Source organism: Cnephaeus nilssonii (assembly GCF_951640355.1).
Source record: "Cnephaeus nilssonii genome assembly, chromosome: 22".
Taxonomy (NCBI): domain Eukaryota; kingdom Metazoa; phylum Chordata; class Mammalia; order Chiroptera; family Vespertilionidae; genus Cnephaeus; species Cnephaeus nilssonii.
In genome coordinates this window covers 15795843-15822644 of record NC_137093.1, presented here as the reverse complement: position 1 = coordinate 15822644, position 26802 = coordinate 15795843, and the positions used below count along the sequence as shown (strand labels likewise).

Sequence of the window (26802 nt, the reverse complement as noted above, 5' to 3'; positions counted from 1 at the left end):
AGATATACTTTTTTTTTTTCAATGCAAAGAAAAGTGCTCTTAACCTCGCTTTAGGAGCCAATCGCTCTATGTTTGCCTTTAAGCCCCTTCCTTAGTGAGGTGACCCTTTGCCCACACCCCTCAGTTTCTGTGCAGACAGCTGAGGCTCCGGGTTCTGGTTGGGAAAGCCGCTCAGTGCCCCCAGAGGTCATGGCCAAATCCAGCAAATCAGTTCTGTCTTCTATGTCTGGGCCCAGCCAGACGCCTGTCACACGTCCAGTCTCCTGCCGGGTCAGGACGGCGGCCTCAGAGCTGGGAGAGCCACACCAGGGCGTGGGGACTGGTTCTCGTTCCCATGGCTACCTTGGGCCGCTGGACTCACCAGGGCCTGAGTCAGGTGCCTGGTTCCACTAACCTGCGATTTGTGTGGCTTACCTCCAGGGGGTTGACCGTTCTATGCCTCAGTTCCCCCATCTGTAAAATAAGGGCACCACAAGGTCCCGCAGCAGGAGTTTACTATGAGGTTCAAGTAAGTGAAGCGGGCAGAACAGGTGAAGGGGACTAAGAGGTACAAACGTGTAGTTAAAAGGCAGATAAGTCGCCCGAGGTACCGTGCGGCCCGGGGAATCTAGTCAATACTGTTTAATAACTTTGGGGAGTGACAGATGGTAGCCAGACTCAGCGTGGTGATCATTTTGTAGTGTATAAAAATATTGAAGCACTACGCTGCACACCTGAAACTAATTTAACATTGTGTGTCAATTATAATTCAATTAAAAGAGAGAAAAGAGAAAACAAGGAAATGGCAGCGCGTGCCACCACGCTCGGCTCCCAGGCCCAGCCATGCTAATCAGAACCCCAAGGTCAAGTCAAAGTCGGGAGGAGCCGAGGCAGGGCCCTGCCAGTTACTCCTGCTGACATGCCTAAACAGGGCTCTCACGTTGACCTGTGGCCATTTGCACAACTACCTCCCAGGTGGCCTAGGGGGCCACCCACACCCTGTGCTTGACCCCCCCAACACTCGACAGACCTACCTCCTCCACCAGCCACTCAGTTCCTTTCCCCGTTACTCTCACAGGTCCCCCTTCCCACCAAAAGGGGAGCTACCTGTGCCTCCATGCATGCTCTCCACACCCCACCCACCAGCACCCAAGCCAGGACTCCTCTGGACACACACAGGTGTGCACACACACACACACAACACACACACACAGTCACACACACACACACACACACACACACACACACACACACGGCCATGTGCGTGGAGCCCCAGTCTGGGGCCCTCCCTGCCATCGCTCTCTCCCCCCTGCTCTGCCTACATCCTGTGATTTACTCGTCTGCTCAGCATTAATGAAACGTCCTTCTCCCCGCAGACAGCTCCTCACTGATAAGATGGCTCAGGCCCTGTTTCATCTGGAATAAACAGAATGCCCTGCCTAATTCGAGGGGGAAACCAGCGGCTTTGTTTGACTTCGGCCCTGACAGCAGCTGCCCCTGCCCTCACCGCCCCACCCTGGACCCTCGGCCCCGGAAGGGCCCTGCCCTCCTGCCTCCACCCTGATCTCCTCATCACTGGGTGGCTCCCCCGGGCTCCGAGGCCGGTGCTGGCCAGGCTGAGGCTGGGCCGGGGAACAAGGGCTGAAACAGGCTATTTCCCGGCCAATCGGCTGCTCATTTGGGCAGGTAACTTCACCACTTGGTGCCTCCGTTTCCTCATCTCCAAAATATGCACAATCATTGCGTCTATCTTACATGGGGTCGCTGTGAGGATTGGATGACGTTCCGGACGTCTTGTTGGCCCTGGATCGGTGTGAGCTATTATTCCTATTCCTATCATTGTTGTTGCTATTACTACATCCAGGACCATATGCTAGGAGATGGGAAAATGCAAAGAGGACTGAGCCTCTACCCCGGATGCAGGGAACCTGACCCGGGCCCACAGCTGGATGCACTCGGCCTGGGCTGAGTGCCGGGTAGAAGGCCCAGCGAGGTGCCGGGGGAACTCCGGGAGCTTGGTTTCCGACTCGGCAGTTCAGGGAAGATGCTCACTGCGGGCAGACACCGTCCTACATGCTGGGAGGGAAAGCAGAACCTGGCAAGGACCAGCCCTAGGCGCTCCTGCTCTCGGGGCAGCCAACAGCACTGGCATCAAGGCCACGTGAGCTCATGCAAGTGGCACCGGGTCCTCGGGCAGAGCAGAGCCCAGACAAGGGAGGGAAGGAGCTGAGATGGAGAGAGGGCTTCCTGGCGGAGGTGCCGACCCCGTAAAGAATGCCCACGCGTTAACGAGGCAAAGGTCGCCTCTGAACTGATTGTCGAGACCAGGGGATTCTAGCCCGTTGGGACTCGGGGTCAGGACACCCCCAGCAGGGGAACTGCACACACAAATGCATATAGTTCTAGAAGGGCAGGCTGTCCCTGCAGGGAGGCGAGCAGACCAGTCGCAGCCGGCACAGGAGAAAGAGCTGGAGAGAGAAGGCCCAGCTGCGGGGCCTCCGCTAAGGAATAGTGTTTGCCTGGAGCACCGGGAGCCAGTGAGCATTGTCAGTGGCAGAGACTGAGTTTCCGAATGGCCACCTGGCCGCGCTGGAGGGAGAAAGAGCAACGAGGAATGGACAGAGAGTTCAGGCTGTGGCCCCGTTCTGAGATGAGTTCAGGAGCCCAGGCACTTGGGCGGTCACCGGACAGTAGTGTACTACTGAGTACATCAATTAGCTTTTTTTTTTTTTTGCGTGTTTTTTTTTAATATATTTTATTGATTTTTTTACAGAGAGGAAGGGAGAAGGATAGAGAGTTAGAAACATCGATGAGAGATGTTACTGGGGATGTGCCTGCAACCAAGGTACATGCCCTTGACCGGAATCGAACCTGGGACCCTTCAGTCCGCAGGCCGATGCTCTATCCACTGAGCCAAACTGGTTAGGGCCCGGGGTCCTTTTCAACGCCAGGGCCGATTCGGGAGGCCCGGAGGTGGGGCCCCGCAGCAGCTGCCTCTGTAACAAGCTCCAGGTGGGATCGAACTGCAGGCCCAGCCGGGCGCCCGGGGAGCAAAGGTCTCCAGGAGGCAGGCCGGTCTGGTTTTCTCAGCCATTATCTGCTCAGACGGTGGCATGAAAGAGACTGAATGGAGGAGCTGGAAGGAGAATGGGAGGAAGGGGGAGGGGAGCAAGGCTGGCATCCGGACGGCAGCCGCGACAGGGGGGTGAAGGGAGAGTCTGGAGGTGTGAGGTGCTGGTCAGGATGAGCCAGAGGCCCAGGTGCCCTCCCTCCGGTCCAGTCAGCTCGCACACTCCCAGCCGAACTCAGCCCACTCGCCGCCCCCGCCTGAGTCCCCAGGGCCTGGGGCTGAACGCTGATGCCTACCTAACAGCAAAGGAAAGTAGTGCCAGCAGCTCACCTGCTCGTACCCGGCAGCCGGGTGTCTCTGATCTGTCACCTTGTTTAGCCTGAAGCCTTCTTCCCCGCCTGTGATCCAGGCAAATCAGACTGGGGTCCCTCCTGGACCAAGAAGATGGGTGCTACCAAGAAAACAGGCTGAGGAGCACCCCATCATTACCACCACGCCTCCCCAGCCCAGGCTTCTCCCGCCAGAAACGGCAGGAAGCAGCCAGTCCCCAAATGTCACACCACAGTGAGGGCTGGGGACCTCCTCCTCTTTGTCGAGTCCCCCCCCCCCCCCCCGCCACCCCCCGCCCGCACTCACTCAACTCACTCATCCATCCCCAACTCTATCCACCCACACACGTGCATCATATAAAAATGGAGGGGAAGGGCAGGAGAGACCCCAGCCCAGGGGTTGTTCGCTCATTCATTCAACAAGTGTTTATTGAGCACCTGCTACGCGTCAGGCACTGATCTAGACATGGCAATGCCGCGGCGACCAAGACGTCGGGGTCTTCCTTTGTCGTTAGGGAGCCTCCTTTCTAGTAAAGGGAGACGGACAACATGACCCCCCTGATGGGGAAATCAGGCGGGAGGTGTGATGGAGAGCAGAGGAGGGGCGATGACATGGGCCTCGCTGAGGATGTGAATGGAAGCTGTGCCCTCATGGACGAGACGAAGCCAGCAAGACAGGAGGACACAGAAAAGGCCATTCTGGACAGCGCAGAGCCGGGCCTCCGCTGGCTGCTCCCAGCTCTGGGGGCCAGCTTTCCCCCCGCCCCCCGCACCCGCTCTGGTCGCCCCCAGGCCTCAGTCACTCCACAGTGAATGCATTTTGTCCTGACTGACAAGGAGCACACCACCAAAACAGCCAACTATTTTTATCTCCAGATTAATCACAAAAGGCTAACGTTTCCACCTTCCCTGTGATTAAAAATTAGGAGACCAAACTCTGTAGTGGTTCGGGATAATAACCAATCCTGTGAGGTCTTCATGAATAATGCATGTCCAGGCTCAGGCTGCTCCAGGCTCCCCCACCACCACCACCACCACCGCCCACCCCCCCCCCCCCCAAGCACTTCAGCTCTGGGTCCCTCCGAAGAAGAGAGAGGGAATGAGTCCCCCTTCCGTACCTGGGGAGCTGCAGCTGCCAGAAACCGTTGATTTCTATTCAGCCTGTGGGCCCCCCAACTTCCTCCCTCCTCCCCCATCCGCCCCACACACCCCAGCCCCATCTGCACCGCCCCCCCTCCCCCCGACACCCCATCTGGTGTGCAGCCAGGCGAAGGCCAATCAATAATGCATAGCTACATGAATACCCGGCGTGATAACCGCTTATTTGGGAAGATGTAATCAGCACCCATTCTGAGGGTGGATGTGTGGGTGTGTGTGTAATCCACCCTGCAGCCCACGCCCCTCTCCGCTCCCCTCCCTCCCCAATCCAGTATTCCCAGCACAGCCCCGCACAGCAGGGAGGGAGGGCTCCGCCCAGCACGGTCTTTGTTTTTTGGAAAGGCCTGCTCAGTCCCCGCACTGTGGCCAGAGGCATTACGAGCGGGAACCAAGGCCCAGAGACCGTCGGTTCTTAAACTTGGCCACACGGGACCCGCCGGGAGCTGGAAAGCCCTCCTGCTGGGGGTCCAGCTCCAGGAATCGGTCCAGCTGGTCAGTGTGTGGCCTTGGTTTTCAAAACCTCTCCCGGAAGAGTGCAAGCTGTGGCCTGGCTTACACCACTGCCAGACCCCACGAATGTCCGTGCTGGGGAGTGAGAGATGAGACAGAGGGCCGGAGACCAGGACACAGGCTTTATTGGAGGAGGAGACCCCTGCCGGGCTACCTTCCAAGGAGAAAGAGCAAATGTGCAGGGGTGAAGGCGCCTTTTGAGGGGAGGAAAGGGAAGGGACGGGGCTTAGGGTACTCGGCACACGCTGATTGGTGGTTTCATATAAGGCACATGATTAGGGACTTAGGAATTGGGGGACTTAGGGTATTTGGCAGGTGCTGATTGGTGGTTCAATGTACAGTCCATATAAGGTGCCTGGTTAGGTGCTCAGGAATGTTCGGGCTGCAGGTGGAGTTTACGTCATACTCCGTCCATCAGCTGGGGGAAGGGAGGATCTATCAGGGAGGATGTTCCAGATCCCCTGTTCACCTCTCACATTTATTTATTTATTTATTTATTTATTTATTTATTTATTTATTTAAACAGAGAGGAAGGGAGAGGGAGAGAGAGATAGAAACGTCAATGATGAGAGAGAATCATTGATCGGCTGCCTCCTGCACGCCCCACACTGAAGATCGAGCTCGAAACCCAGGAGTGTGCCCTGACCGGGAATCGAACCGTGACCTCCTGGTTCATAGGTCGACACTCAGCCACTGAGCCACGCCGGCCAGGCGACCTCTCCCATTTCAGATCTGAGGAAATAAAACCGGAAGAAGGGGCTGCCTCTGGGCCTCGCCGTCGGTCGGAGGGCGCTTTCCACCCTACCGCACCCATGGGCTGCTTCATTCCACTCCTAAAGCTGCCGGTGGTTCTTTCCCGTCTTCCTGGCCCTGGGCAAGCTCGCCTGCATCCTGGACCCCTCCCGGGGAGAAAGCTGCCCCCACCCAGGGAGGGCGCCGGAGCCCAGCCCAGCCCTCCCTGCTGGAAGGACCGGCCAGTGGAGATGAAGCTCCCTCTGCGGAGAGTGGAACGCCCACCCCCAGTGGTGCAAAGCCCTCATTAGCCTCCCTCGGCTCCCAGGCCACACCCGCATCCTCCGGCAGTAATGAGGGGGTACCGGGTGTCTTGATTGTCCAGCCCACACCCACCATCTGCCTGTGCCCAGGCCCCCCCGGGAGGCTGGGCAGGGTTAGATGAGGCTGACTTCTCCCTGGGCCAGGATCCGGGCGGAGTCCTGGGGCTGATGAGGACTTCTGGATGCCCTGAGGGTTTGTTCTTTCTCAGGAATAGAAACTGAGGGGGGAAGGGGGGTGTGCTCACAGGGCTGGGTCCTGAGCCAGGCCCTGGAGGCAGGAAGGAAGGGCAGAGCGCTGGCTGAAGGGGACCCGGAGCCTCCTGCTGTTCCCTGAGGGACCCGGGGCGCTGGGAGAGCCCAGATGCAGGAGCTCCAGGGAAGGAGAAGGAAGCCAGGCAGGTTGTGGGGCGCGCTCTGGGGGAGGGTAGAGGGGAAAGCAGCACCTATAGGGGAGATGGGGGTGCCTGGAGCTCTGAGACCACCTGCCCCAGCCCCCAGCGCGGAGGCTTGCACAGGGCCTGGGGTGGGGGGGGAGGGGGGCGATGGACTTTCTCGGTCACTGAGTCCTTGTTCTAGGGCCCTAGCTTGTCCCCCAGCTACCCCTGGATCACTCCCTGGCAGACTGCACTCAGCCCCTCCCAGCCTCCAGACTGAGTTCCCAGCCCCTCCAGCAAGGAGGAGCAGGGTGCCCAGGGCGTCTCTAGGGAGACCTGCCCTCTGTGGGTTGTCCTGGGAGAGGCAGAAGCCTCCGAGGCCGCACCTCCGAAGTGTCCACTGCGCTGACATTGGGAGAGACTCTGTGACCTGGACCAGTCGCCTGCCGACACTGGGCGTCTTCTCCAAACGCTGGCCACGTGTCATCGTGAGCGCCTGCCCTGCCTCCCAGGGTCATCATGGGGTCACAGGCGTGGCTCCCTGGGCCTTAGCGAGTGTGTATGGGACCCCGCCAGGCACGGGGCTCTGCGCAGGGCCCCGAGGGTGATGTCGGTTCCTCCCGGCACCCCGGTCCCCAGCGGCAGCCACAGTGTGGGGCCTGAAAACCCAGCGGAGAGCCAGCAGGAGAGGTTCGTTCTGACTGGGGCGAGGGAGCTGGGGCCGCTGTGGAGGGTAAAGCGCTAAGGCGATGCCAGGGCTGCACAGCCCCTGAACCGCTGTCTCGGTCTTGAGTGGCTGCCTGTCACCTGTCCCCCGAGAGGAAGGGGTCGCCCGGTGCTCCAGGTGTCAGGGGTTGGCTCCCAGCCCTGGCTCTGCCACTCCCTGGCAGGGTGACCTTGAGCCTGACCCCTTGAGCCGAGCCTCGTTTCGACATGTCTGCAGTTGGGGTCATAATCATGTTTTACTAGCAAGACTGTTGTGAGGATGAAATCAGGCAACAGATGTGACCGTGCTTTGTCTAAAAAAGAAAAAGAAGACAGGCCGGTGTGGCTCAGTGGTTGAGTGTTGACCCATGAACCAGGAGGTCACGGTCCAGTTCCCAGTCAGGGCACATGCCCAGGTTGCAGGCTCGGTCCCCAGTAGGGGGCATGTGGGTACGGATGATGTTTCTCAGTCATCGATGTTTCTATCTCTCTCTCCCTTCCTCTCTCTGAAATCAATTTTTTAAAAAATATTTAAAAAATAGTTTTCTGTCTAGAAGGAGGAGGAGGAGGAGGAGAAGGAAACGGGGAAGGAGAAGGAGATAGAGGAGAAAGAGATGGAGAAGGAGAAGAAGGAAAAGGAGGAGGAGAAGAAAAAGAAGAAGGAGGAGGAGAAGGAGGGGGAGGTGGAGGAGGAGGAAGAGGAGGAGGAGAAGGAGAAGAAGGAAAAGGAGAAGGAGGAGGAGGGGGAGAAGGAAAAGGAGAAGAAGGAGAGGAGAAGGAGGAGGAGAAGGAGATGGAGAAGGAGGAGAAGAAGTTGTTAAATAGGAAGAGACTACAGATACTGTCTGGGCATCGGAGCTCTGCTCCTCGCTCTGTGACCAGGTTCAGGGCCTGCCCTGTCCCCTCGCAGGCTCCTCGCCAGCAGAGGATGAGGCGCTGCTGGGAACAGCCTCTGCAAATAAACACGCCGTGCGCGTGTGCGGGATTACTGCTGTTATTACTGTGACAATACTCGGGGATTAACGGTTATTAAAGAATGGTAATTACTGTTTGTCATCAGCTCCATAAAGCCCGCCAGCTCCGCGGCTGCCCAGCTGGAGGGGCAGGGTGCCCTCAGCCTGACCTCCCTCCTCCTCTGCCCACAGTGCCACCCGATGACCCCGTCATCCTGGGGGGGCCCGTGATCAGCCTGCGGGCAGGGGACCCCCTCAACCTCACCTGCCACGCAGACAACGCCAAGCCCGCGGCGACCATCGTCTGGCTGCGGAAGGGAGAGGTCATCAACGGGGCCACCTACTCCAAGGTGAGGCCTGGGGGCAGCGCTGGTGGGGGCAGGGCAGGGGGAGGGGGCAGCTCACCCCACCTCTGAAGCTCTTGCTCTCTCTCGCTTTCTATTGCTCTTGTTTTCCCTCTGTCTCTGTCTCTCTCTGCATGTCACTTTCTCTCTCACTCTATGGCTCTGTTCATCTGAACGTTCTGTCTCTTGGAAGAGACTCACCCCCACTGGCTGGTGGGCCTCTCGTACCCCCTCTGCCTCCAAGCCTGGCGTGTGGGTGAGCGCCTGGGCTCCCAGTGGGCATCTGGCTGCAGCAACATTGGAGTGATCTCAAGGCCTCTCCCCGAGTCCCCTTCCTGGACCGCCGGGCTCGGGCCATCTTCCCCGGGCCTGGCACCAGCATCAAACACAAACCAGGGTGGGCAGGACAGGCTGAGGAAGAGGGGGGACACTATAGGCTGAGTCCAGAGAGAAATCTCCCCAGGGAGCCAGGGCCCCCGCTCCACCTGCTACTTCACAAGCTGCTGCCAGGTGCAGGAACGAGGCCTGGACCCTGGAGAGGTGCTGGGTCTTAGTACGGCGTGTATATACCTACCTCGAACCCCTCACCCTCTGCTCCCACCCCTGCTCCCTCCGGCTGCGGGCTGCTGCCCGGACCCTGGGTCTCACGGGGCCCATGCTAAGAGCACTTGTGGAATAACAACCCCCCACACTGGGCCCAGCTCCCTCCACCAGCCTCTCCGCTGGGTACTCTCTCCCCACCTGTCACCCCAGCGTCCTCTATCCATCTGCCTATCAGGGCCTAGAGCCTCTACCCAGCAGCCTCCACTCTTCCTGGCATCTTTGTGATGGGTGTCGCTCCCGGCCCCAGGGCACAGAGGGAGGTGCCTGAGAAGGCAGGGTCTGGGCAAATGCACCGTGCAGGCCTCCACCTTCCTGTCCATCCCCATTCAGGCGACGAGACAACCGGCCCTGGTGGATTCTCCAGGCAGCTGTAAAGAGGGGAATCAGATGTCTTTTGCTTTTGTTTTTTTTAAAAGGACACAGGTGGGGGAGGTGAGTAAAGAAGAGAGGAGAGGAGGCCTGGTTGCCAGGCAATTGGGTCTCACTCAAGGCCTCTTTTAAGCACAGGTGTTGAGGACCCACCCACCGCGTCCCCTGAAAACCTCCATCATCCTCACATGGGATCCCCTCCACCCCCCCACCCCCTGCAGGCATCTCCTGGCCTCCCATCTCTCGGGCTCAGCCTGGCTCTCCACTGCCCAGCGGAGGCCCCCGGGGACTTTGGCTGCCGCCTGCACTGGACGCCCGCTCCCAGGGCGCATTCTGTCCCTGGCCAGCCCGGCCCCCAGGACCACTGCCAACTGAAGGCCAAGGGCCTGCCCTCGGGGGTGGGGCATGGGGCACAGACAGGAAGCTGCGCCCGGGCAGGCAGGGGTTAGAGATGAGCCCCAGACCTCACAGAGCCACTGGAACAGCCCAAGGGTCCTTGGAGGCAGAGAGAGCTGGAAACCCATCCACGAAGGCTACTGCTCGGCGCACTCACCCCCGTGCAGGGGGCAGGTGCACGCCCGCCCCAGCGCACGCCTGCGCACGCAGCTGCACTGGTCCTTGTGCACCTGCAAGAGCTGCCATCAGGGTCACGAGGGGCCGCCTGGGCTGGGACCCGGCAGCACACGCGTGCCACCAAGCCGGAGGGAGGGCTGCCCCGGGCCTTGGAAGTAGTGGCCCAGAAACAGAAGACTCGCCGTTAATAATTCACTGGACGAGCTGATTTGCACACGAACGAAGGTTTCTGAAATAGGAGGTGGGGGGCTGGGGCCCCCAGCGTGTCCCCAGAGCCAAGTTCAGTGACGAGAAGGAGCTGGGAAGGAAGGCCCCGTGGGAATCAGCCAATGATAGAATGTTCGGCCTGGCTGGGACCTTCAAGGCCTCACAGCCCAAAGGTTCATTTGCATATGAGTACAGGGGAGATCTGTCAGAGGAGAACGAAGGAAAAGAAAGAAAGCTGAGAAGCGAGGAGGTTAGGAAGGAATGAGGGAAGGAGACAAAGGAGGGTGAGAGAGATGGAGGCTGGGCGGGAGCCGGCAGGCCACCCGCCCCCCCCTTCCCCCCAGCCAGCTTTCCACCCTGCGGGCTCCCAGGCCTCCCTGGCCTTTCTCGGCCTCCTCCCCCAGGACATCCCTGCAGACCTGGCCCTTCCCTGGGTCCAGGGCCTGGGGTCCCCGAGAGCTGGGAGCCGGGGTGAGCCTCCTTTTGGGAGCCGCAAGCCTGCCTTCCCCTCTCTCCCTGGTTTAATGAACACATCTCCCTTTTCTCTAATTAGGTGGAACAAACAGCTTGAACCAGAATTTTTATTTCCCAGAAAAGCACACGCCCGGACACAGTAAATATGTCATTAATCATCATTCGGAGGCAGAGGAGCACCCTGGGCGGGAAGGCGGCGGGAGGCAGTCCCGGGGCCTCATTAGGAGCGCGGGCACCCGCTGGCCCTGCCCCGCGGCCGCAAAGAGCAGATCCGCGGAGGGGCCAGCTCAGTCCAGCGTATGTCCATGCCCCTTGTTAGCACAATGGGGGAGTAAAGATAAAGGGGGGGGGCATAGTATGGACACCCTCTCCACTTCATTCCCCCCCCACACACACACACACACACATGCACACATACACGTACACAGACACGCTCCACCCCAGGTCTTATTTCCACCCAGGAAATTGTTCTTATTATCGCTTCGATATTTATAGACGCCGGCGGTCTGCTGCCCGGCCCGAGCCAGCCGGCGGCTGTGGTGCGGTGCAGCGCCCTCCGCTGGGGTTGGGCTGGGGGCCAACCCTCTGTGCCTTCTCTGGGCAGGTGCCTCGGTTGGTCGCCATCCAGTTCCTGGCCTGGAGCCTGCTCCCCACCCACTGCCCGGACTGCCCCGTGGCTAGCTAGGACTTCCCACATCCCTCTCCCCCAGCCCCTCTCCGGGGACCCCTCTGCCCAAGGGCTAAGGCCACCACCCCATGACAGCCCAGGGAAGGCCTCAAGCCACCCGCACCTGCCGAGGCCCCGGGCAGTTTTCCAGCTTCCGGGAGACAGTGCGGACGACTCCCCCGCCCCAGGGATCTCTCTGGCATCTCAGAGTCTGGCCTTGTCTACACAGGATGAGCTGACCTTGACGGAGGCTCGGGTCATGGCTCAGGGCTGGAGGCCACAGGCTGTGCCCCGGCTAAGCAGGACCACACTGGCCTTGCAGACCCAGAGAGAGGCTCCGGCAGCCTCCGTGACCTTGGCCCTGTGACCTTGGAGGCCACACAGCGGTCCTAGCTGTTCCCACCTTCACGTGGAGATCGCACTCACCTCCTTCCGACTCTCGGGGAGCTGTGGAGGGAGGGTCATGGCTCAGAGTCATTCTCAAGTGCAAACCCCAGCCCTGCCCAGCAAGTTCCTGCCTCACTTTGAACTCGGTTTTCGCTTCTGCTGAAGAGAGATAGCGCTCCCTTCCTTCCAGGGTCTGGGGAGATTAGAGGCCCGGCCGTTGTTCGTTTAAAGGAGGCTTGAGGGAGGGAAGTCTCTTATTCTGTTCCCTGGTGAAATAAGACTGCACCCGCCACCCTTTTCTGGAGGGAGTGAGCTCCTGCCCAGAATCAGCAGTGTCCGAGGACTGGCCAGTCCCGCCTGGGAGTGGCCCTCCTGCCCACCTGCCGTCCCAGCACCCACCACCTCGCGGGTCAGCGGTGGGCTCCCCTCCCGGGGCTCCAAACTGATGGGGAGGGCCCTGAAAGGGGGGGCAGGGGAGGGGCGGGGCGGGCCTAGCTGCAGAATGACCTCATGGTCCCATGGAAACTAAGGAATGGGAGACGGGAGACCAGAACCCTCAGGACTGGGATTGGTTTCCTAGGGCCGCCCTGACAAGGGCCTCCACCTGGTGCTCAAAACGGCTGAAGTTCATGGTCTCACAGCGGGGAGGCCCAGAGTCTGCACTCGGGGTGCTGACGGGCCCATGCTCCCTCCAAGGCTTTAGGGCAGGGGTGGGGAATATCCGGCCCAGCCCTGGAGCCATGTAAAGCCCGAAAAATCCTTGGGTCTGGCCCTGCCAAGGCATGAGAGGTGAATTAATTACAAATGTTTGACCACAGATAGCAGGTGAATTTTGAAGCTGATAATGTTGTATGGCCCTCGGATGATGTTATAAACATCCAAATGGCCCTTGGCAGGAAAAAGGGTTCCCCACCCCTGCTTTAGGGAGAACCCTCCCTCGCCTCTTCTAGCGCCAGGTGGCTGCCGGCTCTCCTTGGCTTGTGGCAGCATCACTCCAGTCTCTGCCGCCCTCTCCGTATGGCCCTCTCCTCTGTTTCTCGGACTCCCTGCCTCTCCCTCTTGTCAGGACACCAGTCATTGGCTTTAGGGCCCATTCCAAATCCAGAGTCTCAACTAACTGCTAATTCCTTAGCTAATCAGTGAAGACCCTGTTTCCAAATGAGGTCACATACATTCTGAGGTTCCAGGGGGACCTGAACCCTGGGGGGACACCACTTAACCCACTGCAGGAGCCTCTTACTTGTTTCGCCTCCACCTTGAAGTGTACGTTTCTCGGTCTCACCTGTTTCCTCACCTGTCCCGTGGAAGACATGATATCTGTCTGGCCTATAACTTGGCCAGGGCTCTAATGAGGTGAGGAAGTGAATGATTTGAAAAGTTGAAAGGGTTTAGGGTTTAGATAAGTCAGTGTCCATGGATGCTGCCACGCCCCCACCCAGGCCTGCCCTTACCCCCACACCCCAAGCTACACCCCCTTCGACAGACCATGTCCCTGTGGCGGGACAAGAGCTCTGCCTGTCACACACGCCTCAGAGCTTCCTGCAGACCCGGAGCCCCCTGCCCGGACACAAAGGGCAGAGCGATGGGGATTACTGCACAGGGCCAGCCGCCTGGTTCCGATCCAGCCCGGCCCGGCTTCCTTCCTCATCCGGGGTCTGCCAGTCCAGGCTGATTTTCCCGCGATGGGAAGCTTTCTGGTTCCTTTCTCTCCTGCAGCCCAGCACGCAGCCAGGCCGGGGAGCCCAGGTGACCCCGGCTCTGCGCAGAGACGGCGCCCTGGGGGCCTGAGCTGCCCGCCTCCAAGCACAGGGCTCCCTCCTCCTGTAGCTGCCAGGCCCTGCCAGCCGAGTGACATGGGCCTTCTCTCCCTCCCCCAGACCCTGCTCCGTGACGGCAAGCGCGAGAGCATCGTGAGCACCCTGTTCATCTCCCCCGGAGACGTGGAGAACGGGCAGAGCATCGTGTGCCGAGCCACCAACAAAGCCATCCCCGCGGGGAAGGAGACCTCGGTCACCATCGACATCCAGCGTGAGTACTGACCCGGCCTGGGCATGGAGGGACCCCCACACCCCGGCCTGGGCATGAAGGAACCCCCACACCCCGGCCTGGGCACAGAGGAGTCCCCACACCCCGGCCTGGGCACAGAGGGACCCCCACACCCCGGCCTGGGCATGAAGGAACCCCCACACCCCAGCCTGGGCACGGAGGAATCCCCACACCCAGGCCTAGGCACGGAGGGACCCCCACACCCTGGCCTGGGCATGGGGGAACCCCCACACCCCGGCCTGGGCATGAAGGAACCCCCACACCCGGCCTGGGCACAGAGGAGTCCCCACACCCCGGCCTGGGCACAGAGGAGTCCCCACATCCCAGCCTGGGCTGGGAGGAGCCCCCACACCCCGGCCTGGCCACAGAGGAGTCCCCACACCCAGGCCTGGGCACGGAGGGACCCCCACACCCTGGCCTGGGCATGGAGGGACTCCCACACCCCGGCCTGGGCACAGAGGAGTCCCCACACCCTGGCCTGGGCATGGAGGGACCCCCACACCCAGGCCTGGGCATGGAGGGACCCCCACACCCTGGCCTGAGCATGGAGGGACCCCCACACCCTGGCCTGAGCATGGAGGGACCCCCACACCCTGGCCTGGGCATGGAGGAACCCCCACACCCCGGCCTGGGCATGGAGGGACGCTCACACCCCAACCTGGGCATGGAGGGACCCCCACACCCTGGCCTGGGCACGGAGGGACCCCCACACCCTGGCCTGGGCATGGAGGGACCCCCACACCCTGGCCTGGGCACGGAGGGACCCCCACACCCTGGCCTGGACATGGGGGAACCCCCACACCCCAGCCCGGGCATGGAGGAACCCCCACACCCCGGCCTGGCCACGGGTTTGGGAAGGGACCGGCCTGCACAAGCAGCTCCTCAGGCTGCCTCCCTGCGGGACATCCTCGGGCAGCACGTGGGTCAGACAGCGCCTGGCCTGGCAGGTTTGAATGTGTGCACCCCCAAAGGGCCCGCTTGTCCTTACTGTCACCTGGAGCGAAAACATCTCAACGAGGGTCCTTGGCAGGTGACATGTTTAAGCCACGTTTCTACACCCGCCTAAGGCAGAGCTTCCACGTCAGTCAGTGTCCTGGTCACCCCTGGCCCTGCTGGCCTCCCAGGCGGCCCCACGCAATCCCTCGGGGTTCCACACCCGGTGAATAGCGCCAGCCCCTCTCAGAGGGTCTCGTGGAGGGGCCGGTCAAGGGCAGGAGAAGGGAGAAAAGACCGCCTGTACTTGGCATGTATTATCTCATTCAGTCTGTACAACCATTTGGTACAGAGCAGGTATGACGATGGCCCCCATCTGGGGAAACTGAGGCTCCCAAAGTCTGATGAGCGTGCCCAAGGCCACAGCGGTTTCAAATGTAGGCAGCCTCGGTCTGCAGACCTGCGCTGGTGACCCCTCTTCCGTGCTTCCCAACGGTGGGCCTCAGCGAGGGTCAGTTACTACAGTGAATATCATCAACAATGAGGCTTAGAGCTGCGCCAGCATCCACTCCCGAATGTCACCTGAAGGGGACCCCGGAAGGTCCCCAAAGTGCCCGTCGGTCCCGGAGAACAAGGCAGGGCTCCCCGAGGCGCTCCGTGGCCGTCCTCTCAGACGGGGCCGGGTTAGGTGTCAGCGACCCGCGCTCACAGTCAGCCGCTCTTCTCTACGCCCCCCTCGGCCAGGGAGCGCGAGGCCACCACGTGCCGGTGGGGCCTCGTCAGGGGCTCTGCGTGCCTCGTCCTGGGCTGGCACTCACTGCCTCCCCATCGTTCTATTTGCTTTAACTCAAATTCATTTCAAAACACTTCCCAACATTCTGGATTCAGTTCCGCAGGGCACTCCAAGGATCTGTGTCCTAGGATTTTCTTTCTTTCTTTCTTTCTTTCTTTCTTTCTTTCTTTCTTTCTTTCTTTCTTTCTTTCTTTCTTTCTTCTTTTTATTGATTTCAGAGAGGAAGGGAGAGGGTGAGGGAGATAGAAACATCAACGACGAGAGAGAGTCATTGAGCGGCTGCCTCCTACACACCCCCCACTGGGGATCGAGCCTGCAAACTCAAGCATGTGCTCTGACTGGGAACCGAACTGTGACCTCCAGGTTCATAGATCAATGCTCAACCACTGAGCCACCCAGGCTGGACCCAGGGTTTTCTGAACCCGTCTTGGGGCCTAAGAGCAGACACTCCCACTCAGTGTCTAGCGTCCTTGCAGACACCGTTACACTCCAGAGGGCAGAAGACATGGCTGTAACAGCAGACACCGCGCTGAGTTCTGGAGGAGCTTTATCTCCACCGTATGCATCAGCTGCTGGCCCCTCTCCCCGCTCCACACCAAGCAGGGGAGGTTTTCTTTCATCCCTCACTCAGTGAGAGCCAAGAACAGCAGGGTGATGGGAGGAAGATGCTCGCTCTAAGGTCGTGTAAATTTGGGGATCAGCCTCAGAGGGGTGCCTCCCTCCCCTGGCCCTCGCCCAGGGCCTGGCTCTCCATGCCCACCTGCTTCTGCGCAGCAGCCGTGGCGTAGAGCAGCAGGCCCGGCCACGGGGAGGAAGCAAGGAGCTGTGGGCATCAGCTGGTCCAGCGGCCAGGAAGAATCCACCCCCAGGAGTGCGGGTCTGAGCTGGGGTGCCCCACGGTGGGACTCCAGGGCCTTGTCTGATTGCACTGAGTGACATCCGAGCTCCCTTGTTGCCCGAGGATTGACCACGAATCAGAGCTCTCTCCAGACACAAGCCCGCCCTGGGAGGAAGGAGGCAGGGAGGTACAAGTCATCCAAGTCTCCGATGGCCGAGCTGCCAGCTGTGGCCGTGGCCCAGCCCCTCCCTCCTTCCCCACCCATCCTAACCCGGGCAGGAGACCTGTGCCAGCTGCGAATCCTGCACCAAAGAAACCCCCTCCCCCCCTTGGCTCCCAGGGCCGCGGCCTGGGCCCGGCAGGGAGACGGGGGAAGCAGTGCTCCAGGCCATATGCTTCACACCGGGGACCTCCCTCAGCAGGAAAGCCTTCCCCACACATCGGCCCACCAGCTACTAAAAGGCATTGCCCTGAATGCACTCTAATGAGATGATCGATTTGCCAGGGCGCGCGATGATAGTCTGCGTCGGTGGAGGACGCCAGCCCTGCCAGGTCCCTGGGCCCTGGCGGCCTCTCTTCCCAAGGACATCTCAGCCACGTGAGGAGGGAGGCCTCAGGAAGAGGTCAGATGGAGGCTCAGCACCCAGGTGCCTGCTCATAGGCCCGCCCCATCTGAGGAAGTGCAGGATCATGGATGGAGGCTCAGCACCCAGGTCCCTGCTCATAGGTCCGCCCCATCAGAGGAAGTGCAGGATCATGGATGGAGGCTCAGCACCCAGGAGCCTGCTCATAGGCCCGCCCCATCAGAGGAAGTGCAGGATCATGGATGGAGGCTCAGCACCCAGGTGCCTGCTCATAGGCCCGCCCCATCCGAGGAAGTGCAGGCCGTGGTTAAGGCCACATCATTCTTCCTGGTTTGAATATGGTTCTGCCAAGGCTCACCTGGTTCGTTAACCTCTTTGTGCCTCAGTTTCCTCATCTGAATACAACGGTAGCAATGCTTACCTCGTAGGGTTGCTGTGAGGTTAGATTCAGTCATTGAGATGCTGTGCCTAGCACAGTGCCTGGCACGTGGTGAGCACTTTGCACCTGTCAGCTGTTGTTACCATGCACAGAGTGCGGCCACCCCTCCCCCTGAGCCCCCACACACAGCCTAGGGCCCCCCACAGCCCTGACAGGGGATTCCATCCATGTGTCCCCTCCCGAAAGTGTCTGCATGCATGTGCCAAGCAAAGATCAAGCTCTCTCCACCCCCAGCCTCCCCCAGCCTCTTCCTCCATTGCTCCATTTGCTCGCTCAATAAGCACCCAGGTGTTGGCTGGGGACGCCATGGGCTGGAGGAGCTGCCGTTGCAAGCCTGCTCGTTTTCTCAGGCAACCAGGAAGCAGCCACACTCAGCAAAAGCACATTTGTTGTTTGTTTCCCTCGGTCTTTCTATGTTACCCAACGGAAGACAAAGCTCCCAGATTGAGTAATGGGAGAGAAAGCTTAACACCCCCAAAGTCTCGCTACATCTGGACTCTGCATCCAGCTGCCAAGTTGCAAATGGATGTGCTATAAAACCACCAAGTCATGGAATTTCGCTCTCTTCCCACCCCCGCCTCCTTGTAATACTTCCCCTGAGCATGCACACACACACACACACACACACACACACACACACACACATCCGCGAGCGCACACACACATGCGCGCGCACACACGCACACACGCGTTGCTGATAGAAACGCTAACAGGCTCAGCTGTAACATCTGTTCCGTGTGATCTCGGTTCCACCAGCTACATCAAAGCTGCCCTCTGCAAGTTACGCAGCCGACATCACGCGTGGGACTAAAATCATGTTTAATAGTTGGATGTGGCACAAACTATGTCTGCCCCTGGAGCCTGGTAGACGCCTGCAAGTTCATACCCTGCACCACGAGAGGAGGGGCCGGGAGGGGGAGCGCGGGGGCTGTGGCCAGGGTGGAGGTGCGGCCACAGCGGAGGTGTGGGCGTCAGCTGGTCCAGCAGCCAGGAAGGGGAGCGCATCTGTGCGTGACGAAATCTGTCTTCTCATTGGCGTGCTTCCTGGGGCCCATTCTCCGAGGTCCTGCGGGAAAGGCAGGTATCGAGGGTGTGGCAAAGAGAGGGGGGAAGCTGCGGGAGACAGTTCCAAGGATGAGCTGAGGATGGCAGGTGGGTGATGGAAGCGGGGCCCAAGCAGCAAGAAGGGTCCCCATAGTTATGTGCTCCATCGCCCTGCTCCCCGAGACCCATCGTTTGACAAAGGTGGGGTGGGCCTCCCGGAACTGCCCCCCCCCTGATTTCCGTGTTGGGTTTCTAGACTCTGTCCCACCGGCGCCATCACCTCCTCCACAAGTGTTGGATGGAGGCGCTCCACTCGCCTCCTAATATTGATGTCGGAATGGGGGACGGGAGCCAGGCACACATTCAGACGCAGAGGGCAGCTCTCAAGCGCCTAGACCTCAGAGCATGCTCCCCCCACCCCCCACGAGATGCAAGCTCCTCCCTGGGTCTCCATGTCCCCGGGTGGCGCCGTCAGCCTCCGGGTGCCCAGCTTAGCCGGCCAGCCCTGCGTGGAGAGAGGGCCGGGTCTCCTGCGTAGTCTGGCCTGGGAGCTGGGGGTCCTGGCTGCGTGGGCCGGCACTCGCCTGATGGGCAGCAGCCGGGAGTGGCTGCGAGTCTGGGAGTCATAGCTCTCCTGGGAGGCGAGCTCTCATGGCTCCTCCTTGCCACACGCATCTTTGTGACCGTGTGAACTACGCTTTTGACTCTAAGCTCTCTGCTTCTTTGTCTGGTTCTTCCTCTGCTCTTCTCACTCTCTGCCCCCCTTTCCTCCTCGTCTCTCCCCCATGTAGGTCTCCGCCTGCCATCCTTTCTGTCAGCTCCCCGTGTGCCTCTCTGCTCCCGTCTCCCTGTCTCTCTCCCTCTCTCCATTCCCCCTCTCTTCTACCTCCCCCCACTTAGCTCTGTGAGCTTCTCATCACGCTGAAGGGGGGCGCGGGGGGCTGGGGGCCACCTGTCAGGACGCCGGGGAGATGATTAGGCTGATGAAAGGGTGTGAATGCCACGTTCCAGTGAGCGGATGCACAGACAGGACACGGGCATTTCAAAGACAGCCGCTTGTATTTCAACGGCCTCAGTGTCCACGCTCCCCTCGGGCCACGGCACCCCCCTCCTCCCTTCTCCTTTCTGAAGCCGCTTGTTCTCTCCGAAAGCTGGGCGGTGGGCGGCACGACCCTGAGGCCGGGCAGCCGTCCTTCCTAGCTGGCTGCTCATTGAAACACCAGGCTTTGGACCTACAGAGGGAGCCCGGCTGCCTGCCGCCCCCCCCCCCTGCCCCCCCGCCGCCCAGGACTGCCTGAAGCAGGCATCTCCAGGGAGTGGGGCACCCCTGCTGAAGCCCCCAGCTTTCTGGGGACCCCTGGAGTGGTGGCTGCTCTGAGGGTTTCCCAGGATCGTGGGGGCGGGAACTCTGGCCTGTACCCTCCGGGTCACCGAGGGGGTCTCCCGGCCTCATTCTTCCCCAAAACCGTGGACCCAGCTCCCCGGCCTACAAGGGACTCCCTTCTTCCTGCAGACCCCCCGCTGGTCAACCTCTCGGTGGAGCCACAGCCGGTGCTGGAGGACAACGTCGTCACCTTCCACTGCTCTGCCAAGGCCAACCCGGCCGTCACGCAGTACAGGTGAGGGCCGTCACGCTGAGAGGCGCGGCCTGGCCCCCGGGGCCTCCACCCCCGCCTGTCACCTGGGCTGTCGCTGTGGGCCTGGGCACCCGGCACCCTGCTGGTTCGGTGGGGGTGCCCCCTCTCCTTCTCCGTGCCCCACCACCCCACCCACCCCGGCCAGGTGAGGACCCCTTCCCGCCTGCCTCTCCCCGCCACCCTGGCCGGCGGAGCCCCTCTCCTTCACGCACAGGCGCGCTCCCATTCCGCTGGAGACGGTAGGTGTCACCCTCCGGTGTGGATAGCTCGACGATCCCTTCTTTCTGAAAAGAGGGAGAGAGGCTCAGGAAAAAATGTTAAAACCATCCAGGGGAACCAGTAAGGTCAGCATCTGGATTCTAGTCTTGCGTCACCCAACTGCTCATCTGGGCAGGGTGGGGGCTCTGGGACGGCTCCCTGTCCCGCGGGCACCTGGGACCATTCACGCCCGTGGCCCCCGAGCATCCCTGGCTCAGAGCACCGCTAAGGCATCGCCGCCGCTTCCACGCTCGTCTGTCCCCGTTGACGGAGCTTCTCGGAGGCAAGCACTGCAATTGGAGCCGCATATGGCGCTCAGCGTGGAGCACAGTGTGTGGCGTGTGCTGTTCTCGGAACGCGGGCTGACTGACGGGATAAATGCTCAGAGCTGCCCCTCCTCCCTGCGCCCCATCACCGCGTGAGGCATCCAAGAGACAGTGACCTCAGAGGTGCTCAAGGGCAGACTCGCCTCCCCTCCTCCTGGATCTCACCGTGGCCCTGACTCCACCCTGTCCCTTCCCACCAGCCCAGACCGGACGGAGGCACCCGGAGTGCGGCCTCTGCCATGGAAATGGGTCATTAAGCTGCAGCCTCCGCCAGCACCTGAGAGGCTGATGGTCTCCGAGGAGGAAATACTGGCCAGAGTGGGGGGAGGACAGGGACGGCAGAGGGGCAGTGCCGCCCCAGAGGCAGAATCCGAGGTAATGGGCCGGAGCGGCAGCCAGAGGTTCAGGCTGGAATCCAGGCAGCGCCCCCTGCAGTGCAGATAATGAAACAACGTGGGGACCAGAAACCAGGAGACAAGTCTTTACCTTCGAGGGTTGTTTTTTTTTTAATCCTTACCTGAGGATATTTTTTCCATCCGTTTTTACTATTTTTAAAAATATATTTTTATTGATTTCAGAGAGCAAGGGAGAGGGAGAGAGAGAGACAGAAACATCAATGATGAGAGAGAATCATTGATTGATTGGATCAGAGAGACACATGGATTGGTTGCCTCCCACATGCACCCTGACCTGGCCTGGGATCGAAGCTGCAACCCAGGTACATGCCCTTGACCGGGAATCAAACCCACAACCCCTTTGGTGCTAAGGCTGGCGCTCTAACCGCTGAGAACACCGGCCAGAACTCGAGGATATTTTTAAGTCGGATGCAAATCCATCTGCCCTGTCTGGTGTAGCTGTGCACTGGGCCAGGGGATCCCTGGAGTCATGCAGCCCAGGAGGCCCAGGGGCCGGTCTGGAGCAAACTTCTGAGGCCCAGTGACCCCAAAAAAGATGGGGTGAGAACCCCGGTGATGACGACGGTGACCAGGTGTAAGTGTACACACGAGGCGGGGTCATGACGCAGACACGGCAAGAGAGTGACCGCTGGTGAGTCCAGTGAAGGGGAAAGGCGGTTCATTGCACTCTTCTTGCAATTTCCTCATAATTTCCAAGTTTTTTTTTTTAACTAAAGAGTTAACAAAGGAACAAGCAGGCATACAGGCAGAGACCATGCAGGTTGCCCTGGGCCCTGGGCCCGGGGCGTCCCACCCCATCTCCATCCAACCCTGTGGGTCACAGTCGGGGGAGCTGTCAGGTGGGCCCGGGGGCACCCTGCAGGTGGGCACTTGTTCTTACCTGTCCCCTTCCCCGTGGACTTCTGATCAGCCAAAGGTCCTGAGAACGCTTCAAGGTGGATCCGGCTTCCTCCAGGCCTCCCCCCAGCGCCCAGCGGCCTGGGTCCCGCCCCGACCCCCTCGCTCCAGCCAGGCGGGAGGAGTAGGGGTTGGACACAGATCCCCAATCACGCGTCCCATTCATCCCCGGATTCATCCGCCTCAGGCAGGGGCAGTGCCAATTAAGTCGGGTCATTAAATTAAAGTTAGAAACTGAAGTGATTCATGAATAACTCATAATGGTTTGTTGGGAAGCTCCTTAAGCTCTCAGGGAGCATGGTTTGCTCTGTTGTTAAACGATAATTGTTATTTATTAATCGTGTTCTTAATAATTACCCGATATTAATTCGCAATAAGAACCACATGGTGCCAGCCTGGGGGATGGCGGTCTCCCGGCTGGAGGGACGGGCTGGGCAGGAGACCGATGCGGGGAAGGAAGCGCAGATGGAGCCGGGAGTGAGAGGAAGTGGGGTGCAGGCAGGGCCAGCAGGGGCGCTGTGGTCACAGGGATTCGTGGGCACAGGGTGACAGTGGTGGGGGCCAAAGGACCCGTCAGCACTGGTCTTGAACTGCAGGAGGAACGAGCTGGAAGCTTTGTGATTTTTTTATTTATTTTTGTTGTTGTTCATCCTCACCCGAGGATGTTTTTCCATCGACTTTTAGAGAGAGTAGAAGGGTAGGGGAGAGACACAGAGAGAGAAGGGAGAGGGAGAGAGAGAGACAGAAACATTGGTGTGGGAGAGACACGTGGATTGGTTGCCTCCCACACACACCCTGACCAGGGCCAGGGATCGAGCCTGCAACCGAGGTACGTGCCCTCGACCGGAATCGAACCCGGGACCCTTCAGTCTGTGGAATGACGTTCTATCCCCTGAGCCAAACCGGCTAGGGCAGCTTTGTGATTTTAAAGTGAGTTTTGTCCGCCTGGGAGACCTATAAGGAGAGCCCCACGGCGGGCGTACGCGCACTCACACCCCCGGGGGACCCCAGCACTGCCCCCGGGTCAGGGGCTGCCTGGTCCTTGGCCCACACAGTGCTCTGTGGTCCAGGGCCAGGACCCAGACAGGCCCGAGGCTCTTCGCGCCCCCCCCCCACTCGGCTGGCTCTGATTGGTCGGACGAATGGCTGATGAAAGAAGTCAGCACAGCCTGCCTCCTGCCTCCCTGACAAACCAGGACAGATGGAGCCGAGGCCTCCGAGGAGCGGGACAAGGGAGGGGGGTGGAAACTGCACAGAAAAAAAGAGCAAGTGTGATCCCTGAGGATGGGGCGGGTGGAAGGGAGAGAGGGGCACTGTGAGGGGACCTACTCTGGGGACAGGAGTCAGGACAGGAGAGCTGACAGAACCGGCCAAGGGGAGGGGCGGTCCGGAGCCCTGCTCACCCCTCTCCCTCAGCTTCTCACCTTTCGTGGACCCCGACTTCCTGGAGCTTCATTTCTGGGTGTGGGGGTGTTGGGGGGTCATGCCTGCAGGTGTGGGCACACGCCATGACACCTTGGCCTCTGAGCTCACGGACTTCGCCTCCTTCTTGTCCAACGTGGCCAGGACAGGGTCCCTGACAGGCTCAGAGCCGGTGGCCACGCCGTCTGGGGACTGACAGTGTGTTATCCATCGCCTAGCCAGCCAGATGGCTGACCGACTGGACAGCCAAACCACCTCCCTCCAGAATAACCCACTCGGCCAGTGCCCCTGACCGCCTGGTGACCCTCAGACCGAAGCCCGCCACCTGCACCGCCAACCGCTCCCCAGCCCGGGAAGCCGCCCTGCCTGGAGTTCCCCCGAGGGACCCGCAGGGGCTGCCCCCCCTGCCCCAGGCCCTGCTCCCTCTCTGTGGACTGGATACGCCCAGCTCCCAGAGAAACATCCCGCCCCCCCGGCGGGAGGGGCGCCCTGGCCATCGAGGCCACCACAGCCTCCGGGGCCTGTGTTGCAGGTGGGCCAAGCGGGGCCAGGTCATCAAGGAGGCGTCGGGAGAGGTGTACCGCACGCCCGTGGACTACACCTACTTCTCGGAGCCCGTCTCCTGCGAGGTGACCAACGCCCTGGGCAGCACCAACATCAGCCGCACCGTGGACGTCTACTGTGAGTGCCCAGTCTGGGGGCTCCCCTGGGGGCGCGGGCCCCGGGGGGTCTCTGCTCAGGGCCCGGGGACCGGTGCTGTGCCCTGGGCAAAGAGTCTCCTCGTGTGGCGGCAGGATGAGACCTGAGACCAAGCTCCGAGCAAATCACTGCCTGTCCCCCCAGCCTGCCCCTCCCGTTCAGGGCCCCCCGCCCCGAGGTGCCCCTCCTCCCCGGGGCCTGGCAGAGACCGCCCAGCCGATGGGCAGCTGGGTGCATCACAGCGATGATCATTCGCTCCTCCACGGCCCTTTCCAGCGTTAAAGCCCCTTCCCACACTTCCTCTACACCTGACCCTCCCCCCCCCCCACCTCAGCTGAGCACTGTGCTCTCTCCCATACCGGGGGCTCATCCCGACCCCACCCCAGATTTCACTCTCGCTCCCTGAAAGCCGCTCCCTGCACACCCTCTGTCCGCTGCCTAAGAGTTCACCATCGTTCTCATTCTGGGGCCAGGCTTGGTCCGCAGGAGGCTCGGGGAAGGGGGTGCAGAGAGGAGCCTCCATTAACCCCGCCACGTAGCAGGGGTGTGGGCAACACGTGGGCTCGAACAAGAGGCTGGGAGGCGCCGGGACAGAGGACAGCCTGAGAGCAGAGGTGGGGACGCCAGGGAGCCGCCTGGCCACTCCATTCCACAGCTCAGAGCCCCTAGGGGGGCCGGGAGGCTCGGGGAGCAGCCACTTGACTCGAGGGCAGACACATGCAGGTCTTTAGGCCCAGGGAGGAAGGCCCCTCTGCCCGCACCTTGGGATGGGCGCTTCCTGGGACCAGGACAGAGGGAAGGGGGTGGGAGAGCCTGAGGGCATATCCAGGCACAAAGGGGGCCGGAGCCTTTTTCCTCGGCTGGTCGGTGGGCGGGCCTTTCCCTTATCCCCGACCCGAGGCCCAAGGGCAGAGGACTGAAGTGTGAGGGCATGGGCTGGCACATGCTGAGGTGGCCCAGGCACCGGATGGGGGAAGGGAGGCAGCCGCAAAGCGGTCCCCAGAGCCCCCGCCCACCGCGCCCTGTCTGTCCCTCACCCGTCACAGTCGGGCCCCGGATAACATCGGAGCCCCAGTCCCTGCTCGTGGACCTGGGCTCAGAGGCCGTCTTCAGCTGCGCCTGGACCGGGAACCCCTCCCTGACCATCGTCTGGATGAAACGGGGCTCCGGCGTGGTGAGTCCGCAGCTCAGACCCCAGGGGCCTCTGCCTGGGGTGGGGGACCCCGGTCCCGGGGGCACTGCCTTCCAGGGCCCTGTCACTCTTATACCGGGGTGTCAGGCTCCAGGAAGAGGCTCCAGAAAGGGAAGAGGGCACCCCGGGTACCCACAGGGACCTCCTCGGCCCTTCACACAAGCAGCCGCTGTGCGTTTCCCGCCGTGACCCTGGGAAGAACAGCTGGGGGTCACCCACACACCGGGAGTGAGAGGCACAGAGTTGTCACCCGTTAGCTTTTGGGTTCGCATTGCTCTCTCTGTGCCTCTGCTAAGTCTGGCGTGTTCCTCAGTGTGCAAAGGAGCGTGTCTCCCGAGAACCGGCCAGAGCCGGCGGGAGGTGGGGAGGCAGAAGCCAGGATTCCGACTCGGAGCTAGCCAGTGCTTTCTTTTCTCCCCCTCAAACCACACCCCAAAGCGATCCTGGAAATGACTGGGAGAGGCAGGTCCGGGGGCCTGCAAAGGTCAGCTGTAGGGTCATTGCTCCAGCAGCCCCTCCCTGTATGAGACCGCCTCGGAGCACAGCCAGGGAGTCCCCCTCCTCCACACTCATTCTGCACCCCACCTCCAGGGCTACCTCCCACCCTCTGTGGTGTGGGCTCCCCCACACGCAGGTGCTGCGCAGTAACCGTCCGTCTCCTCCCTGGCCCTGTTCTTACTGAGATGCCGGACACGTGTGGCTTTCACCAGGCCTGTCCGAGGACTCTCTGGTTCCGAAAGACAGAGAGCACCTGCCCCCACTCTTTGTGTCTGATGCACCCCGATTCTCCTAGGTCCTGAGCAACGAGAAGACCCTGACCCTCAAAGCCGTCCGCCAAGAGGATGCTGGGAAGTATGTGTGCCGAGCCGTGGTGCCCCGGGTAGGGGCCGGTGAGCGAGAGGTGACCCTGACTGTCAATGGTAAGACCCCACACACACACTCCTGCCGGGGCGGGGGGTAGAGGGGAGGGAGAAGAGAGGGACCCAATGTGTCTGGGTCCCAGGCAGTGACCCACGGGACTGTCATCCGTTCTGGGCCTTGCCATCACCCCCAACTATGGGTGCACGCGTCTATGCTGGAGCCCAGACACCTCTCTTCTTCTTTCTCTCCTGAGGGTCTCAGCCCTGAAAGTGGTAGCCGACCAGTTTTATCCTGGCCAGGAACGAAGGGTCAGGGGTCACTGGGCAGCCAAAGCCATACCCATCCTTTAACTTGACCTCGGCCCTGGCAGGAATTTAGGGCGCATCTCTGGACTCCGGATTGGCCCCTTCCCATTGCAATAGAGCCACCCAACTGGACGAGACCAAGTGCTGGAGGGGGGGGCGGTCGGGGACGGGGAAGGGGTCCCGCTAAAGGGCGGGGAGGTGCCTTGTTGCATATAAAAACCACTACAGCAGGAGAGGGCTTTCACGCCCCCCGAGGACACTGCGGGAGGCACTGGATGACTACTACATGCAGCCTGTAGGGGACGGGGCTGAGACCGGGCCTGGCTGACCCACGACGGTTGTGGCACCAGGACAG

General features: G+C 60.8%; 1 protein-coding gene across 2 annotated transcripts in view; it reads left to right on the top strand.

Moving 5' to 3' along the window:
* KIRREL3 (kirre like nephrin family adhesion molecule 3) overlaps window positions 1-26802 on the top strand; it is a 469815-nt gene that overhangs the window by 427273 nt on the left and 15740 nt on the right. For both annotated transcript variants that reach the window (XM_079763263.1, XM_079763262.1), the window contains exons 5-10: window positions 8326-8483; window positions 13635-13785; window positions 19948-20053; window positions 23923-24071; window positions 25136-25263; window positions 26075-26201. In XM_079763263.1, coding sequence (XP_079619389.1) covers window positions 8326-8483; window positions 13635-13785; window positions 19948-20053; window positions 23923-24071; window positions 25136-25263; window positions 26075-26201 — 819 coding nt within the window. The remainder of the gene's footprint in view (window positions 1-8325; window positions 8484-13634; window positions 13786-19947; window positions 20054-23922; window positions 24072-25135; window positions 25264-26074; window positions 26202-26802) is intronic.